Genomic DNA, 19,458 nt, shown 5'->3' with positions numbered 1-19,458 from the left:
CAAATTGTTACTATTAATAATGGAAGGCTCAAATTTGGAGAACAACATAGAGTAGGGTTATGAAGACAAGCAAATTAATACCTTAATTATATTAGAAGACCAACCGGATGAATAAAAGAATACAAATAACATTCACTTAATGCAGTGGTCATTTCTCATTTATCATTAATATATATGTACCACATTAAGTGTTGATAAAAAATACATAAATTACTTAGTATTGGAGACCGTGATACATATTTATTCCACGATAGTCTTGCATTTGAGGTTAATGTCAAAAACATTAAAGTGGCCGGTAATTATACTCAACATTTCATTACTATTAGGAGTAACACTGGTTTTAGAGTAATCCGAATTTAACCTGTTTCGTTTGATGGCTCCAGATGAAGCCATATTTAGCCGGAGCCATGCACCATAAAAAAAGAAAAAAGAAGCTAACTTCAACACCTTATCTCTTCTTTCTCTCTCTCAACCATTTCTCTATAAAGCCCTAATCCGCCGTTTCTTCTCTGAGAATAAAAAAACTCTTTCAGCGTATCCCCACTACCTCGCCAATCTTCCTTTTACGTTTCGTTCCTTCCCCTCTCTTAGTAACAGTCGTTTCGGCCGGGTTAGAGAAACAAATTAAAAGATATATACTAGAAAAGAATCTATATTCATCGAATACTAATAATTTTTTGTTTGTTTGTTTACGGCCTTTCGAACGGGTGTTACGTTAAGGGGAAGAGTCGGTCATCGATCATGGGGTTCCTACACAAACTTTGGGACGAAACGCTTGCCGGGCCCATGCCGGAAACCGGCCTCGGAAAACTACGAAAGTATGATTCGTTTTCATCCACACGATCATCGCCTGCTCCTGTTGTTGATGGTAATAATAAGATGATGATAACTAGGAGCATTACGATTCTTAAGAGTAACTCTGGTTTTAGAAACCTATCGGTGGAGCCGAGTTCAACTCCGGATTCTCCTTCCGGGTCGAGTACTCCTGGGACTCCTTTCTCACGTAAGTTCATTTTCATGGTCACTTTTCTTGTTCTCTTTGTTATATTTTCTTCGTTAATTGTTTTCTAGTATCAAAGGGCCACGTTCTTAGACTAAAACGGGCTTGAAGGCAGTATTTATTGGGTGATTTTTCTTTTTCGATTTGAGGGAAGAGAAATTCTGCTCTCTGAGTCTTTGAAGTGTTGGTAGTTGTATGTACTTAACAACATGTGTTAATGGTTGCAGCGGGGACACCACGTGGGGATTTCAGGAGATTCACGAGTAGGAAATCGTCCGCTGAAGCACTGGAATCCGCTGAGTCTAGAAGTCCGACGGTTTACGATTGGTTCTCTCTCTTTTGTTTGCTATTTATAAACACACATTCTATCTTTGCCTCTCTCTTGATCCACTCCCCTCCCTACAAAAATTGCTCTCAACCCGTAGTTAGCCCCTGGAATAAATATGGTCATCATATAAATCAAAATAACTTGGAACGTGGCTTGAAATTATGTGAAAGTTGACTCAAAATACTTTCCTAGGGAAAAGAAGTCCATGACCCTGATAGTCCCCGAATTAACATAATCAAAGAGACAGCTACCGAAAATCTATGCTTCACTTGAGCCTTTCACTGAATTTACAAGATCTTTCCCTATGGCTTAAGAGAGAGGCAAAGGAAAACTAAGGCTCAAGAAATGCAAATGCTAAAGTTTTGGAATGTTTATCGGCCATGTTGCTAACCAATTATGTTTTGTCATTTGTGTTGATATGCTGCAGGATTGTGATAAGTGCTTTGGATCGTTGAGAGAAGAATAGGCGATTTTTCTTTTGAAGAATCAGCGTCGAAGAAACTTTTGTACATAGAGAAACTTTGATGGATATTTCATTATATATATATATATATATATATATATATATATATATATATATATATATCAATAGCCTATATATAGCTAATAAATAAGTTGGTTACAACAAAAAGACGGATTGGGTGATGGTGAACAATCGCAACCGATTGAGAAAATCACGGCTTCTTGGAGTTTCCGAGAGAGGAAAGACGTAGGGGATCAGCTGTTTTGTGCATAATCTTTCTGGCTAGCTAGAGATTCTTTTTCCTTCAAGTTTTTGTACATATGATTTTCCGTTTCTTGTTTTGTTTCTTGGCTTTGTTTTGTGTACATATGGATCCTCTTTCAATGAAACTCGTTTGCAGCTTATTATAACTCTTTTCTTAATGGAATTTGCTTCTGCCTGATTTGCCACCGGGAAAGTGGGGGCAAATAAAAACTGAACGAGTCGGTACAGCCACTAATCTCTCTCCACTAGCTATGAGTTAAATCCAAATGTGGGTCAGATGCTTTTTGACTTTGTAAGCGCCCTCATCTGTTTATTCAAAGTTCGGTAAGCTGTCTCATCATGCATTATATATATATAAGCCCAACAAAGTTGATCCAATTTTACGGGCACTTTTCCAACAAAATTTTTTCCATACAAACGGACCAGAAAAACTACCTGGTGTAGTACAAGAAAATTTTGATCTCAAGATATAGCTGTATTTGATCAACAAGACCAAAAAAGTTTGTGGAGCTGTGGACAAAGAACAGTCAATGTGGACTAATTAAGTTTGCGTCTGACTTAATTCACTTTCTCATTGACATTTGCAGTGTTTTGCACGGTTGAGATATCCTCTGCTCCTGGCCGCTTCGCCCATTTGACACGCCCAACTGCCCCTTCCAAATCCATAGTTAATTAGATTCGATACTCCCAATAGTGAAGGTCGAAGTAGGGAACAAGTGTCGGGGAGAATGATCATCAAAGGAGACTTCTTTGATATTGGGCGGGCAGGCAGACATCTGTTCAAAATTATAGCAAAATATACAACCTAATTACGTTAATTTGGACTACTGATTGTTATCCAAGGTGAAGATTAAGATTCAAAGTTTGAATCCTTTTCTTCTTGTAAGTCATGTATATACCAAAGAACTTATAATAATAATAATAATAATAGCAAAACAATATTGTTTCGGTCAAGTAAACACAATGAAGCACAAGAAATGTTGTGGTTAACCAGTTCTGAAGCAGATAAGGATATCATAGGTGAACTTTCAATTGCCTCTCCGGCTTGGATTTAGGCACTAATATTATTAGACCATACGTATTATATCATATGCAATGTGCAACCTTACAAAGTAATTAATACATTTGGCACCAATGGTTCCTATCTTTGATTTGTTCTTTAGTAAAAATATATAATTTAGCAGTCAATACCAGCACATGAATAAAATAGAATTAAGATATGACTCTACAATTAGACAAGATGTTCAGTTGATCGTATTGACGGTGCTTTATAATCTTCGAAATATAACAGAGAGCCATTAAAGTAGAAAGCGAAGTTGAGAAAGAAGTTAAGCCTTAAAGTTAAAACATTTTTGATTGATGAGATTAAGCATTAATAAAGAAATACATAGTAGACAATAACCTTGAAGGAAAACTCAAATAAAAATCATTAAGCTCAGAAGAAATGAATTTCCAAAGTCGTGAAGTAAAAACAGAACAAGTGCAAAGTATTTGGAATTAACAAGCTGCCGATTCCTATTTCATCTTTTGTATATATACTAATTCTTGCCTCGAGATTACAATTTCTTCCCCCAAGCTCGGATCTATAACAAGAGGAAAACATGAGAAAAACAGCTGAGCACAATATTGAAAGCATTGAATTTTATGCCGGCAACGGTTCTTAACAGCTAAAGAAGAAACAAAAGATATGAACACATGGCCTTTATTGGCTTAACAAACAGACTCATGAAATGACAATAAGCTAAGTTGTAAGACTTCAGCAACTAAAAAACATAACAAAAAAAAATGACACTACAGGTTGCGTTTTAACATGAAAGGAAAAGAAGCAAAACGATGCCATATAACGCCCCTTAGTCTTCGCCCTTTAGTCTTCTCCTTCAATGCTGTTGATTCGTGCCTTTATTTGAACCTTCAGCTACTAGAATCATAAACTTCAACAAACCTCAAGGACAATGGGTAGATTTTTTTTTTTTTTTGGAATGGCAGAATAATGGGCGGATTACTGGGATCAAAGCATTATAATGATCAATTCATAATTGGGTGATTTAAACAGTGCATGACTAAGTTCTTTGTGTCTTAAGCTTCTAAAGGCTGATTTAGAACTTGCTCCAAATTGGTATCTATTATCCATAAGCAAATAACAGAGAAATCCAGTCTTGATTACCTTCTATGTTGAGGGGATATAGCTTAAACGGTAAGAGTGCTGGCCCTGCAAGCAAGAGGGGTCCGATACGCTACATTTAAAGGTGAGCATCGGTCGGTATAGAAACTAAAACCAACAGAAATCGAAGTTCCTTACAACCAACCGAGATTGATCGGTTGTAAGGGAAAATCGATCAATCGAAACTGACTTTGGTTTTAGTCGATTTCGATCGGTTGGAGGGTGGATGGGCTTGACCGCATTAGCAAGTCAGAAAGTTTCTCGTTGCAGCGAGAATACAAGTTCTCTACAGTGAGAAACAAGGCAAAATTAACAGAAAATTTCTCATCGTAGCGAGAAACTTTCTGTTAATTTAACTTCAGTCAGAAAGGGAATACATAGAGCAAACATAATCTATCAACTACACAAGTTCTTCAACATTGTATACACCTTGGGGCTTGAATAAAGGGAAGATGAGTAGATGACAGCAACTGCAAGAGACGATCGACGACTGGCGAGGAGGACCGCAACGGTAGCAAGGGGTCGACTACGGCAATTGATGAGGATCGAGGAAAAAGCCAAGAAGGTTTTTAGTGTTTCAAAGGGAAAAAAGGGGGTTCATTTGATGAGTGTATACAACAATCGGGAAAGAGACAGAAGACAAAAGGGGATTAAAGAGGCTAAAAATGAAATTTCACCCTTCCCCTTGATTTTCGATCGGCTTGGGTGGGGAGGTAGTGTTGCCGGTGACAGAACCGTGAAGCATTAAAACTGTCAGTTAAAGTCGACCTCTCAAATTAGCATCGAATAATTGAGTCGACTGTGACCGTCGACTGTGACCGTCGACGTCGGTTTCGATCGGTTGCACAACTGCAACCGACCGGTGCTCTCCCCTAGCTACATCTCCAAGTCCACTCGACTCTTGGATGTTCGCTCAAGACGGTGCAGGCATGGCCGGCCCTTGGGTGAAGCCACCCAAGCAAGGGCTTTAGGCCCCCAATTTGGAGAGGTCCCAATTTTAGAGAAAATTTATAATTTTATAATAATTATAATATAATTAATTATATTAAAAATATAAAAAAATAAAATAAAAAATAATTAATAAAACTATTTGTTCTTTTACTTTTTTAATTATGTACTTAATAAATCTCAATTTTTTATTACTTCCTTATTTCTAGAATACTATTAATTCTCAACTATATTCTCTTATTTCCAATAAACTAACAATCGTATGTATTTAATTATTTCCAACATTTATTTTTTTCTCACTTATATCTTTTATTTCCAATCAACGCATTTAATGATTTCTAACAGTTATTTTTTTCTTATATATAAAACTAATTTTTTTTTCACTGTATAATATTTACTTTTGAAATCTTCCTTTCTCATTTACTCTTTATTCTTCAAACTTCAATTTTTCTTCAAAGAATACACAAGAAATCTGTTCTTTTATTATCTTCATAAAGCTGTGAGCTTTATTTGCGGTTTGCAATAAGCATTCAACAATTAAGTATTATTGTTCTAATATTTACAGATTTTTTCACTTTAATTTACAGATTTTTTTACTTTAATTTACAGATTTTTACTTTTAGAATAATATTAACAATTCCAGTAAGTGTTACTTCAGGAGAAAAAAGTTTTTCAAAACTAAAATTAATAAAATATTGTTTAAGATCAATAATATTTCAAGAAAGATTAAATAGATTGATTATATTATTAATTGAAAAATAAATATTAAAAAAACTTACTTATAAAAATTTAATTAAAAATTTTACATCTCAAAAAATTAAAAGAATAAAATTTTAATAATTTTTTTTATTTCAATAAAAAAAATTTTATTTAAATATTTTACTTTAAATTTTTAAATTTATTGAGCCTGGGTGCAAGGTAAGCCAAACCAAAACTCTTTTCGATCAAATCTTGACTTCACGTATACTGAAATGACGTTTATCCTTGTTAGCTAAACTAGAATTCTTGTTTATTAACAAACGAGAATGATCCATGAAAAACAAACTACTAGTATAACATTTAATTTAATAAAGGCTGATAAGGCTTTGCAGTGTTCCACGGATTGGCCATTGATATTTTCCACTTTATTAATTAGCCTTTAGGTTCCTCCCACGCTAGCTGCTAATTCTGTCAAATTTAGATATGTAAGCTCCAGAGCCGAGCTAGTGGTCCAGTAGCCTGCTCTTGGCAGGCAGATGCGGTCACAATAAGAAGACCATCATCATTTCACCGTGGCATGAGTGCCAAAGGGGTCTGAAACTCCAAATTCAAAGATAGCTGTCTGCATCTCTTTGGGAATTCAATAATGGTCTTCCATGGTGCTGCGAGGGAATCTGCTTCTTTCAATTAGTTTCAATCAGTAAATTTTTGGGTATATATTCATTAAAATTGTTCATGCACTTGTTTAACTTTGTGTTATAAATTCAATTCCAATGGGAATTCCCAAAATTGATCATGCCAGTATTTACCATTTGGTTAGATAAAGTTATGCTTTTATATGAAATAATAGTATTTAATAACCTTATTATAAGTTCAACTTTGGTGACCTTTTAAAAAAAATGAAAATGTTTAATGTTAATATTAGCAGTTTTTTTATCAACTGATAAATCTTATAATATTATCATTTTCTTTATTTTTTGGTTAAAGAGCTGTGCGTGCTGGAGAGAGTTGGAAGTTTACGGACGCAAAGGCGCAATGTAGAGACCGGCAACGGCAAGCACGTCACCCTCAGCCCAGTTGCGTACGTTGTCCACCCACGTCAGGATGTTCTCTTTTTAACACAGATCGCGGACACTTGTCGGTTACATCGGCACACTGGGTAACGATTCCCCCCGACGTGACTCTCCGTTCCCCTCATAATCCAGCTAATGTATGACACGTGTAAAATCCACGTTAGAGTCAGGAATCAGGATGGAATCCCCATGACATCCACAACATGCACGGATTACCTCAAAGTCATCAGAACTTGCTACACTTTTTGAGTTCAGGTTTCTCCAATGACTAAACTACCCCTACGTCTCAAGTACAATTTTTTTTTTTTTTGGTAAAAAGTGCTATCAAATTTTGTTCATGATATGATTACGTGTCGGTAAACATTCACTTGATTGGAAGCACCAAAAAAGAAAAAACACGCAATTTACTTGATTTTACTGTATAAAAAAGTGGAATTGACTTTTTTGCAAATATAGTAATTTTAACTTACTAAAACGCAACATATAATATTTAATAATAAGTATATATGTCCCATGTGACTTAAATGAATATTTTTGTTGTTTTTAAAGTTGTACAATAAATATTAAGAAGCTAAAAAGAGATACATACAATGAAATGTGTGGATTGTAGTTGAAAGAAAAGCTTAATATGTTTCACTTCCATGCAAACACATGAGAGGTTTTGAGTTGACCGACGACAGATTTGATACTACCAGTAATTTGGGTACAAAAGGGTAATTTAGGTACAGCACCGGAAAATGATAACGCGGAAGGCAAGTGTACAACCGATAATTCAACAAAAGACGATGGCGTTTTCCGTCAATTCCCCAATTAAGTCAGATAAAAACGGGACGGTACAACAACCAAAGCCGGCAACCCATTCACGCCGGTGACGGGATCCCCACAATTCCCCAATCAAATCCTTCCACCTCACTCTCGCTCCTCCACGTGTCCCCTCTTCTATGCTCCTTCACCGACGCCGTCACTTCCCCCCACTTTCCCTCCCGTCAACCGATAAAAAAAAACAAAAGAACTAGTAAGACTCCCAAAACCAAAAACAAAAATCCCTAATTCTCTCGCTCGTCGAAACCCTAATTATCCTTTCCTCTTTTTTTTTTTTTCAAATTATCGAATTTTCTGGATCTCGATGGAGGAAGACGAAGATATCCAATCGCACCCGTCGGCCGGCGCAGCCGGATCTCCATCTCCGTCGTCACCGTCACGGCCGTCCAACGGTCGCATAACCGTAACGGTAGCCGCCGCGCCTCCTTCCGAAGCATCACCTCCACAAGAGCCGCATCAACAGGAAAACGCGCTTGCGCTGGCGCTTTTGCCGCCACAGCAGCAGCCTTCGCAGCCGAAGAACAACGGCGGCGGCGGTGGAGGCGGAAGAGAAGATTGCTGGAGCGAAGGCGCAACGGCGGTTTTAATCGACGCGTGGGGGGAGAGGTATTTGGAGCTGAGCCGTGGGAACTTAAAGCAGAAGCATTGGAAAGAAGTGGCGGATATCGTGAGTGGCAGAGAGGACTACACGAAGACTCCGAAAACGGATATTCAGTGTAAGAATCGAATCGATACGGTTAAGAAGAAGTATAAGTTGGAGAAAGCTAAGATTGCAGGTGGAGGTGGGCCGAGTAAGTGGGTCTTTTTCGAGAAATTGGATCAACTTATAGGACCCACGGCGAAGATTGCTGTTCATACTTCGGCCGTGGGTGGCGGTAGTGGTGGAAGTACTGGGTTGTTGTCTAAGGTACCCATGGGGATTCCGGTTGGAATCCGGTCCAGTTTGAATCCATTTCGAAATTCTCAGCTTCAAGAGAGGCAACAACAACAAAAGCAACCTAGGATGGTTGTACAAAAGAATCAGAACAAGATGCAGCTTAGGAAACGGGGTCCGGTGGATAGCGATTCGGAGGAGGAAGAGGAGGAGGAGGAGGAGGAAGCGGATTCGTTGGATAGTTTACCGCCACCTCCAACGGGGAAGAGAGCGAGGAGGATGGTTCATAAGGGTGTAAATTCAGGGGGAAAAGGAAGGAAGTGGGGGAATTCGGTTAGGGAATTGACTCAGGCGATATTGAGGTTCGGCGAAGCGTATGAGCAGGCGGAGAGTGCGAAGCTGCAACAGGTGGTGGAGATGGAGAAGCAGAGGATGAAGTTTGCAAAGGAGCTGGAGTTGCAGAGGATGCAGTTTTTTATGAAGACCCAGCTGGAGATTTCGCAGTTGAAGCATGGGAGAAAAGCAGGTGGAATTGGGAATTCTAGTAATCATCACAGTAACATTAACAATAATAATAATAATAATAATAGCAACAATAACCATAGCGATAGTAGTAACTAAATTCTGTAGGTTTGGCATTGGATTAGGGGTTAGATTTATGTGTTTTCTTGGGTAAAGACCCTAGATTTGTATTGGAATTGGTAGTTTTGGAGTGTATTTTGCTGCTTTCTTTGTTGTACTTAATTTATCACATTTTAACTTGAAGCAATGTTTAGGTAGTGACCAGATGCTCAGTTAGATTGTACACAAAGAAATTCCTCTTTAGTTCATTGTGAATGTCGTTGGATATTGTCAAATCAAATATGTTGATGGTTTCATTGCTTGTGTGTGGTGAGCCGTTGAAAGGATCAGTTTAATAACCATAATTACAGGTCTATACCATACAGTTATTCCCAAGTCTCAAAGTTGGTTCTGTAGCCAGACTTGCTGCCAGCATCGAAACTTCTCTGGAGCAATACTTTGGTTCACCGCTTGCTGATAGTAAAGTTTTCCCACTGGACTACTCAAGCTCCTGCTGCTGTATCCTTATTAAATCATCTACAATCAGATCAGAATAATGGATTAGTTCAATAGAAAAGTTATGTTTGTTTCCAAAATGCCAACCATGCATATTTGGAGGGACGTGCCAAGTGAAAACATTAGTAGGGAGAAACCTTACTCTTAACCATCAGTTTTTTGCAAGCCAGAAGCCAGGGGTCTTGGTGGATAGTCTGCTGACTGATATGCCTAGTGAAACCAATAGTAGGACGTGCAAAAACAATGAGAATATGATCTAAAAGGCACTTATGACTCCCTCCCCTACCGTAAATGCAGCATACGCTTGGAACTAAAAAGAGATGAAGATGAAGCTGGTCTAGGAAAAGAGGACATGAATTACGTCTAGATTTACCCAAGATTGGTAAGTTTCTCAACTGATGAGCTGATGACAGTGAACAGGTGTACCTCGCTCCTAATTTCATCCCAGGAATGTGAAGACTACTGCGCTTGATCAACAGCTAGAAAGAGTCCATTTGATGAGTGTAATTCTGGAGAAAAACAACTTCATTGCTCATCTTATGCAGTGACCATCTTTTGGTGTGGGGCAAACCATTCTAGGGTAATCTGCAACAAGTTTCCTATTATATTATTTTACAGAAGATGACATATCCAACTAAGGCAATATGTAAGTGCATTTGACTTCTTCTCCTGGATAGAGCAACTTCAAAGAAATTAAACAAAATGCATCTCAATAAATGCCTACATAGAGATAAAAAATTCAATTTAATCGATTTACGTCTCTTGTGTCAAACAGAATGCCAGAGAGTTTGCATCAACGAATAACATGCTGGAATTTTTCGCATAAATATTCAGAAACAAATAGTGTAGCAGGAATTGAATTCTTCTTTTTTTATCCAAATCATGGCATCAGTATTATAGCTTAGTGTGTGTGGCTGACTGGCTGCGGTGCCCACTTAGTAGAGTCCAGTATTTTCTACCTCTCTCATTGTGTATGGTACTAAACTAGTATCAGCTAACTACAAACTTCTGACCATATATATATATATATAATGAGATATCTCTAAAAGTCATCTGTTGCTATTTGTGAGACAAACACCAGTAGGAAAAACATCCCATGTTCACTGCAACTTGCTATTCAACTTCTAATTTTCATATGTCCAACACATATCTGTAATGCACCAAGTGATTTGATCCCAAATTTCCAGGAATTGCATTAAATGGCACTATTCTTAAACAAATGATGGGTATACATAAGAAACTTCTTTCAATTGACATGCAATTTACTCCTAAAGCAGGAGTTTACTTATCCATGAAAGTAGATCTCAAATCAAATCCTTATGGATTCCAAAATGATTAACTTGCATATCCTGGTAAATGGACTGCTCAACTTCAATGCTTAGAAAAATATAGGTTTCAATGTGTAGCATAGGTAGACCAGGATGGACAAGAGTTTCACATTTGTAGGGTAACAACTAACAAGTATAGCAGGTGTCTAAGTTGAAAGCATCTCAAAGAGAGAAGCACCATCGACCCAAGGTACAGCTATGGGATTATAAGTGAGACATACTTCTTTTTTTAACACAGCTGCCATAGCATACAAATGGAAAGAAGACACAATTCCTCAGATGACCTGCATTTCTCTAAGATGCTTTATCTGTTCCTAGCTTGAAGGTAAACTTCAAGCTAGCTGTTTCATCCATGCCAGACAAGCCATGTTACCTACATAGATACACTATCAGACATATGAAAAGAAACCAATCTTACCAAAGAGCATAAATAAGGGAGAACTAAATATAGACAGTTTCTGTCATGGCACTATATTGTAAATTTAAGAGTGGTGACTCACCCAATCACTCAGAGAAACCTAAAGAAATCAAAGTTAACATAGATGCCCAAATTAAGGTTGATGATGGAACAAAATTAAGCAGAAAATCCTAGATAATTATTTTTTAATAAAATAACCAATTATTAAAGATATTAGGCTTTTGTAAACTTAAAACTTGTGGACTTTGATATGGATATTGAACAATACAAGTACATAGGGTTTGTAAACTTAAAACTAATAGACTTTGATGTGGACATTGAACAATAAAAGTATATGAGACTCAACCAGCATCTGTTAGACCGATGATATATACATCCAGTAAGAGCATGAAATTGATATCCTATCTTTCTTTCCCAAAAAGAGGAAGGCAAATGAAACAAAAACAAAATGCCAAATTGATATTGAATACTATATCCATATGCTTGTAGATATTCTACACATGGACAACCTACATAAATCAGCCGTAAGGAGCAATCTGACCACAAAATCTTCTACACTGAGGTTTTGATACAATAGCTAATTGTAATGTCTAAGTCCAACCATTCACAGCATTAGCTTTACCCTTGTGTCATAGAAAGGTTTGGTTCATTCTCAGTGTGAATTGTAGAGAGCCAGTAACAGTTTACTTCCATAACAGATAACCAATCATAGATGTAACCCTATAGGAAACTAGTAATTCTTTAGCCTTCATACTGATCCAAGTGACCATTACTTTACTTTACACTCAAGGAAAGTTCATTTGTCATACTTTTGGCATGTAGACTGCCTCCTAGCCAGGAACTTTCAAATTCAAGAAAGTTTGAGAACTATATAACTATTCAGTTAAATGGGAAGCTTTTCTGACTGCAAGTTCACCAATAGAGGTCAGAAAAGCAGATTAGAAAATTTATTTGAGATTGGCTGCAAATTTTAAAGGTTCTAGAAAGTGCACCTCTAAATTCTATTAGGATTCTCTGCAAGGTTCAATCAAATTCAAACATAGAACCATATGAAATGTTTGATAAAGTACCTACAAACATATATGGTACATACCATGGGAACTAAGAACCCTAAGACCTTCAGAAAATTTAAATCACTTCACATGTAAATAGAGATAATAGTTTAGCTGTGTTTTGAAGACAATATACAGATATATGTAAAAAAAAAATTTCTGAACATGACAATATATACAATTAAGGTCTCAAAAGATTTTGTGAGTCTAAATCAAGGATCTAATAGGCATGACTTTTGCATACATATTTTTATCTGATTTTAAAACAGGAAGCAGATTTAATAGTCAGGCCTTCCATAAAAGCAGATTTAATTGGCAAATTTGTTTACTTGTATGATGTAGTTGAAGTAAATGAAAGGAAACACTATCTAGTTTCATTTCACTTACTCCACTAATTATCAGGGAAGAAGTATCATGACATTGAAAATTTAAAAAAAAATTTGAATCCCTTGAATGGGATATAAAAATACTGCTAATTTTCTGATTGATAAGATGCTTTCTATTAACAATAATTTAGTGATTGTTTAAGGAACACACTGTTCAGTTTTATGATAAAAACATGTCTTTCACAGTTGAATGAGATGCCGTAATTCTTCATTAGACCAGATGATTACCTTAAAAGGAAACAAATCTTACCTCATGATAACAATATGCAACTTTTTAATGATAAAAATAGTCAAACGATGGTCCAAACCATAAGAAAAGGATGAAAGACTGGAATTCTTTATCCTTTGGCTTTAGACAATCCTTGCGCACTTATGTCCCAGTACATAATAAATTCAAATACTAATATATATACATATATATACATGTACATATACATATATATATATACATATCTACATATACATACATATATATATATATATATATATATATATATATATATATATGATTTCGTTGCACTTAAAGCAACACAGAAACAAAATTGACGACATTGAAATCTCAGACATATCAAGAAAATCCTGGTAAAGCACAAAAGGGAGAAAACAGATAGGAAAAAAGGTCTTGAATGATATTAGTTGTCGGAGAGAAAGCCAAAGGAAACATCACAGTTACTTCTAACTGATATGCTCCTAGTTTTCAAGCAATCATAAAATATGCTATAATTGTCAGCTATGGAATTTTTCTTTTTTTTTTTTTAACCATAAATCTTGGAAGACCACAGTTCCCTGATCATGCAAACAGCTACATAATCCAAAACCCATTTAGGTTCATGACCCCTATATAAGCTCCAACTACAGAGAAAGTTGCAACCGACTCGAGCTGAAAAAGATGAGAAGCTTACCGTCTGGGCCTGAAAGAGCAGAGAAGGAACTTTGATTGGTGGCACCAAAACCCCAACATATTAGTTAAAGAAACAAGCTTGTGATTTGGCTTAATCACATTTAGTGTACGTTTGACTTATTTTTTTTTAATTTATTTATCTCTTAAAAATTAAAATTATATTAAATATAATTTTTTGAAAAGCTTTTAAAAAGAAAATAATTTTTTTTAAATAAAATTAAAAAAAAACTTACAAAAAACTCCAAAGAGAAACTTTTTCTTCTATTTTTTTAAAAATATAAGTGATTTTTTATTTTTATTCTAAAAATATTCTCATTTATTAAAAATAATTATAATATTACTTTCTAAAAAAAAATACCTTCTTTGATAATTTTAACAAAAATTATAACTTATAAAAAAAACTTATAAAAAAATTTTATCAAATAATTTTAATTTAATTTTAAAAATTATTATTTTCATAAGAGCTTCATAATTACTTTTAAATTAAAAAAAAATCAAGTCAAACAGGCTCTTAACTCCATATAAGTTGCTTCATTATTAGTGTCTTATCTTATTAGTTGATAAAAAAAACTCAATTTTACTAAAAAAAATTAATGGCTATTTTTATTATTTTGTGTATATAAAAAATTTAAGAAAGAAAAATTATAGTTAACATATTAAAAGGGAATAATGAATATTAATTAAACTTAGATTATTTTATATAAATAATTTATGATTAAATTTTATATTAAAAGTTTAAAATAAAGAATGAAAGTGATTATTTAATTTTTTTTTTAGTTCAAAGATTTACACTTAATCTAATTTCCAAAATTTAATATCTCTATTTATGTTCAGATTTTATTTGAGAATATTATTTTATTAATAAATAATATATGTATTTATTTAATCTTAATTTTAAAATATATTTTAATTATTTAATATAAACATAATATAAATAGTTTATTTTTTTTAATTGAGAGAAAAAAGATTTGAACCTTATTATTTAGATAAGAAATTACACATTAATTAATAAATTAAATGCTTAAATACAATATAAATGATTGGATTAAATAATTGAGTTGGATTAGTATCTGATTTTAAATTTTCAATTTTATCAAATGAGCTTGGTTGGATTCATAAACATCTTTAATTTAGTGTTTACATGCAACAACTTAACTTAAAAATGAAATAAAATTAATAAATATTTTTAAAAAATTTAAACTATTAATTCATATTGCTTTGTTTATTATTTAAAAAAAAGTAAAAGAAAAAAGAAAGCATCCATGTGGCACCAACTACTAGTGAAGAGTTGGGGGCCATTACAAAATTTGAAATCTAAGGTAGTTGTGAGAAAGATGATAGAATGTCATGCTCATGATGAAATCAGGACCCTCAGTTTTCCAATGATTTTGATGGCCTACCCATTACCTGCAATTGATGGCTACTGATGGCGACCTCACCAAGCCATCCATCAACTCATTAATAAATCACAGCCGTCGACTTTGCTTGTCATACGGGCTGTTGTTTGTTAAAAGATTAATCTTAACGATTTTGGGGTTAAATCCCTTCATCTTAAAACCAAATCCAAAAGTTTCGGTATTGAACGCTTCGTTGTCAATAATAATCTCAATCAATTGATAATTATCATTACCATAATCATTGTTCGGTAGAAAACTTAAAGCAGATAATTACATGAAGATTGCTGATAGTTTTTATTTGCCACGTGTCAGTTCAAAGACAATTTAAAAAAATCTAATGACTAAATAGTTTTTTTTTTTATATTTATGGTTCATCAATATAATATTAAAAAATATAAGACTTGTTTGCTAACAAATTAAATATGCATGATGAAAATAAGTTGTGATGTATAAATTTTTATATTATTTAATTAATTACTCCAGAAAAAGAATGATTCAGAAGTATAGAATTGAATCAGCAACATTCTAAAAGCATGTTTAATCAATTTGCATTAGTTTAAATTTTATATAGGCCATTGATCATTTTAAAACAAGGAAAATTCTAAGCAACGTGGGAAAAAAAATATGCTCTGACGTTTTGTTGCAGAATAATTATGTTAATCCAATTCTTATGGGATACAGTAAACCATACATTTCACTTTTAGGTATGCATATAGAACAATCTTTGCATATATAATTAATTAATTATTAAAAATATTATTTGTGTCGTATGTATATTTTCAGTAAAATGATTTAAATGCAGTCTTGTCTTTTACTATACTTTATTTGATACATCCCCCGTCTTCAATCTTAATTATGAAACATTAAAATTCGATTTGATTGATATTTTTATTATTAATTTTTTATAAAATATAAAACAAATTAATCGAACAAATTTAAAAATTATTGTGTTTTTTAAATTGTAAAGAAAACTTTAACAAAAATAAATGTCATTTGAAATTTATTATAATAATAAGACGTAAAGAGGATATTCAAATGCTTGATTCAATGATTAATTTATGATATTTGTTTAAAGATATAAATCTTTTTATATTTTAAATTTTTTTAAAAAAAAGTAGGATAGAATTTTGAATAAAAACTAATAATATTATATTTGAGTTGTAAATTAAAAAGAATGCGGTAGAAATCGTGGACATCTTAAAGGATTGTGCTTATGCCTAATTGCCTATATCTCCATTATCATAATAGATCATAGATAATATAAATAGATAAGGGCAAAGTCACTTCCTAGTGATTAATTCTTCTCTTGATATCATTAACCAAATACCAACTTCGTGATGGGCAGCAGTTAGGTAGAAAATCAGCAATAATTTCGTTGGGTGGAGAAAGATAAATTTCACAAAACAAACAAAAACCTCATTGTTTGATCAATTTTTTCCTTCCAAGGCTGCACTTTGGTTTAGGGATTTAAAGAGTTTTTTGAGCACAACGTGAAAAACAAGTACAGCCTTGCAGTCATGGTCCTACCAAAGTTAGAATGTGGCCTTTGATTCTTGATGTATGCTCTATGGTGACAAAAATTGAAAATCATATGAGCTGGGAATTTATCACTCCTATTCCTTTTCTTTGAGATTCCAAAGAGTGGAGTTTGTTGAATGTTTTTGATTTATTTGCCTTTGTTTCTCATGCTTCATCATAATGTGAGTTGGTGATGAAGCTTTCCCCTCCCCCTCTTAGTGGTATCAATATTAAAACCAAAAAATCCAAATTAATTCAATAAAAGAATATGAAATGTTTATCTTCGATTAGACGAGTCATTTTCATTTAAATTCTTTATCCTAAAAGACAAAACAACAATAAATTTTTATCTTCTTCTTTTGGTGAATGTTTACATTTTATAATATATACTATTCTTTTAAATAAGGAGTTAGGTATGAAAAAAGAATAACTCATAAAAAATGTTCGAGAATGATTTATAACACGATTCACATTTTAAAATTAAAATTTTAAGGTAAGTTACAAAAATTCATTTATTTATGATCAAATAAATGTTTAATCAAATAGTTGGAAGTGGAAGATTTTGATGTAAACTTAGTTTACATTTTCTAACATGAATCTTATAATATTGCCTAAAACTTCGTAGAAGCGTATCAAACATCACATTCACCAAATCAATATCAAGAAAAAATAATATTATTTTATCAGCATTGAAGGAAGTGGGCCGAGTAATGAAATTAGTATTCAACAAGAGGGCAGTGACAAATGTCAAAAGGTGAGTGGATCATAACACGCACAATACAGTAGAGGGCAATATGGTAAACTCATATGGAAAATAAAAAGGAAAAATGGCTGCATTTCTTTTTGGGAAATCCGGGGTCAGTGCTTGAACCGCACGATACGTCCATTTCCCCCATTTTCCTTTCGGTCTCACTTTCAAAACTTTTATTTTAAAGAACCGTTAAAATTTTCAGGATCTACTCTCAAAACATCCTTCCCTCTTTTTTAACAATTTAGACAGTTAGACCACACCTTAATGATGCATGAAATGACCCAAATGCCCCCATCCCCTAAATAGTGGTCCATTTAATCAATGAGCTCTTCCCCTGTTGTATGGACTTGTGCATCCTCCATCTCTTGGTGAAGGCATGGGCAAAGTGCTTCAAATTACTAAGGTGCACATAATATTTCAGATATAAGGTGTTCAGTTTCAGCCATTATAGCTTCAAAAAGGAAAAAACTGTAGAGTGTAACTTATGATAGGTTTTTGTGCATCTAAATATTTGGCTTGATAATATATATATATGTACGTATTTTTATTTAATGAATCGGGTTTAATTCTTTATTTCAATAAGAAAGAATTTATAAGTTTTGTTGACAAGTATTCATTGTTTGTTAAGTTATTAGTTGCACCAATATTCTCATAACAAATGTAATGATCAACAAGTAATTTGATGATTTTTTAGAGGTCAATATCCCATAGGTATGTACTATGACATAGGTTTGTATTATAAGGTTTTTATCAATTTAGTATCTCAATTTTAGAATTAATTAGTTTAGTTTTTATATTTTGAGGTCTTGTACAATTGAGTTTTTCTCTCTAATGTTATTTAAATTCACCGTTAATAGTATTGACGTGGTGATGATGTGATGTTGACATGTTGATGTAGTAACGATGACATGTCATGCTTGAAAAAAAATTTGAAAAAAAAAATTTTATGTCAATTTTTAGGTAACATATCATAAATACTAAATTGAACAAAAATGTAGAATACAAGTGCTAAATTGAAACAAAATTGTAGAGCATAAAGACTAAATGAACAAAGATCTATCATATAAGGACTAGATTGAGTATTTTTATCTATTTTTGTTTAGCATTACGTTTATACTAAAAATGTATTTTTTACATATTATTCTTTAGTAATTAAAAACCATTACCTTTCCTTTTATATAAAAAATTACAAACTAATTATACTTTTTTTTTAAATGTTAATAAATATTCTCATTTCAATAGAGTAATTCAAATACGTCGATCTTATGATTCGATAATAACGATTAAGCTAAAAAAATTGATAATTGGGTTTGAAAACAATCCTTAAAATGTAAAGTAATCAATATCCATTGACAATGAAGATTATGTCCAAGAGATTAGTTGATGTTTTTGATTTCGTTTGGATTTTGGGATTCCTTTTTAGCAGATTATATTATATTGTTTTTGTATACTTGATAAATAAGTTTTTAAAGATTTATGGATGGTAGATGGATTGTTTCTAAATTTGCCTAGATTATAGATCTGGGAAACTTAGAATTCATGACCTCTATTTATTAGTTTCTACCCATCAGAGTTTTATAAACATAAGTTCCTTCATTTGCAGCATCCAAAGATCTAACTAACCAATTAAATAAGTCTGCAACTATGCAACCAAAAGTAATGCTACTTAAATTGCGAATTGTTGTGCTTATTATTCATGTTGTTAGCCATCACTTAACTTTATTATTTCGGTATTTTCTTTAATACTGTAAAGAATGTGGTTCAAGAATAACACTAATAATTTATGATTTACAATTTCTCCCTTTTTATTCATCAAAACAATAGATGAAAATAACAATTCAGTCCAATTCTATAAAATTTTATTCATCATGGAGTATGAAATTTTATAGAATTTATATTTAATCTAATTACTCACTCCATCTCAATAAGAGCACATAATATTTGTATTTGAACATTTAGCTCATTAATTGAGATATAATCTCTTTATTTAAAAAGTAA

The 19,458-nt window shown here is 33.2% G+C and overlaps 2 protein-coding genes and 2 long non-coding RNA genes across 8 annotated transcripts; 2 read left to right on the top strand and 2 right to left on the bottom strand.

The window, feature by feature from the left end:
- The first annotated feature begins 469 nt into the window (after nucleotides 1–469).
- On the top strand, nucleotides 470–2,201 carry LOC18596280 (Dormancy/auxin associated family protein). Of its 5 annotated transcripts, none has more exons than XR_016027101.1 (4): nucleotides 470–1,003; nucleotides 1,228–1,316; nucleotides 1,756–1,884; nucleotides 1,915–2,201. XR_016027101.1 is itself a non-coding variant. In XM_088807488.1 (3 exons), the coding sequence occupies exons 1-3, from the start codon at nucleotides 742–744 to the stop codon at nucleotides 1,792–1,794; spliced, it is 390 nt and encodes a 129-aa protein (XP_088663614.1). In that variant the 5' UTR covers nucleotides 470–741; the 3' UTR covers nucleotides 1,795–2,201. The 5 variants fall into 5 exon arrangements, 3 of the variants coding, with proteins under 3 accessions (XP_088663614.1, XP_017979411.1, XP_007024723.2); XR_016027100.1 differs by having other exon boundaries at nucleotides 477–1,003; nucleotides 1,228–1,327; XM_088807488.1 differs by having other exon boundaries at nucleotides 1,756–2,201.
- Nucleotides 2,202–3,545: 1,344 nt separating this feature from the next.
- Nucleotides 3,546–5,212, bottom strand: LOC108662620 (uncharacterized). Its single transcript, XR_016027102.1, has 2 exons — nucleotides 4,646–5,212; nucleotides 3,546–3,638 (listed from the first exon to the last, which is right to left on the bottom strand). It is a non-coding gene; the product is annotated as an uncharacterized LOC108662620 (long non-coding RNA).
- A 2,314-nt stretch (nucleotides 5,213–7,526) lies between these two features.
- Nucleotides 7,527–9,415, top strand: LOC18596278 (trihelix transcription factor ASIL2). Its single transcript, XM_007024659.3, has one exon. It carries the CDS (start codon nucleotides 8,063–8,065, stop codon nucleotides 9,251–9,253), a length of 1,191 nt encoding a protein of 396 aa, XP_007024721.3. The 5' UTR covers nucleotides 7,527–8,062; the 3' UTR covers nucleotides 9,254–9,415.
- A 1,592-nt stretch (nucleotides 9,416–11,007) lies between these two features.
- LOC148762229 (uncharacterized) lies at nucleotides 11,008–13,880 on the bottom strand. The gene is made up of 2 exons (XR_016027061.1): nucleotides 13,796–13,880; nucleotides 11,008–11,410 (listed from the first exon to the last, which is right to left on the bottom strand). It is a non-coding gene; the product is annotated as an uncharacterized LOC148762229 (long non-coding RNA).
- Between the last annotated feature and the right edge of the window lie 5,578 nt (nucleotides 13,881–19,458).

The sequence above is a fragment of the Theobroma cacao genome, chromosome 6 (genome assembly GCF_053813885.1).
Source record: "Theobroma cacao isolate CCN51 chromosome 6, ASM5381388v1, whole genome shotgun sequence".
Classification (NCBI taxonomy): Eukaryota; Viridiplantae; Streptophyta; class Magnoliopsida; order Malvales; family Malvaceae; genus Theobroma; species Theobroma cacao.
Note: the sequence above shows the minus strand (reverse complement) of the source record. Positions and strands in the feature narration are given on the sequence as shown.

Coding starts and splice junctions, on each gene's coding strand:
- LOC18596280 (XM_088807488.1), top strand. CDS start 742: ATGGGGTTCCTACACAAACTTTGGGACGAAACGCTTGCCGGGCCCATG. Junction 1,004..1,227: donor TCCTGGGACTCCTTTCTCAC/GTAAGTTCATTT, acceptor TAATGGTTGCAG/CGGGGACACCACGTGGGGAT. Junction 1,317..1,755: donor CTGAGTCTAGAAGTCCGACG/GTTTACGATTGG, acceptor GATATGCTGCAG/GATTGTGATAAGTGCTTTGG.
- LOC18596278 (XM_007024659.3), top strand. CDS start 8,063: ATGGAGGAAGACGAAGATATCCAATCGCACCCGTCGGCCGGCGCAGCC.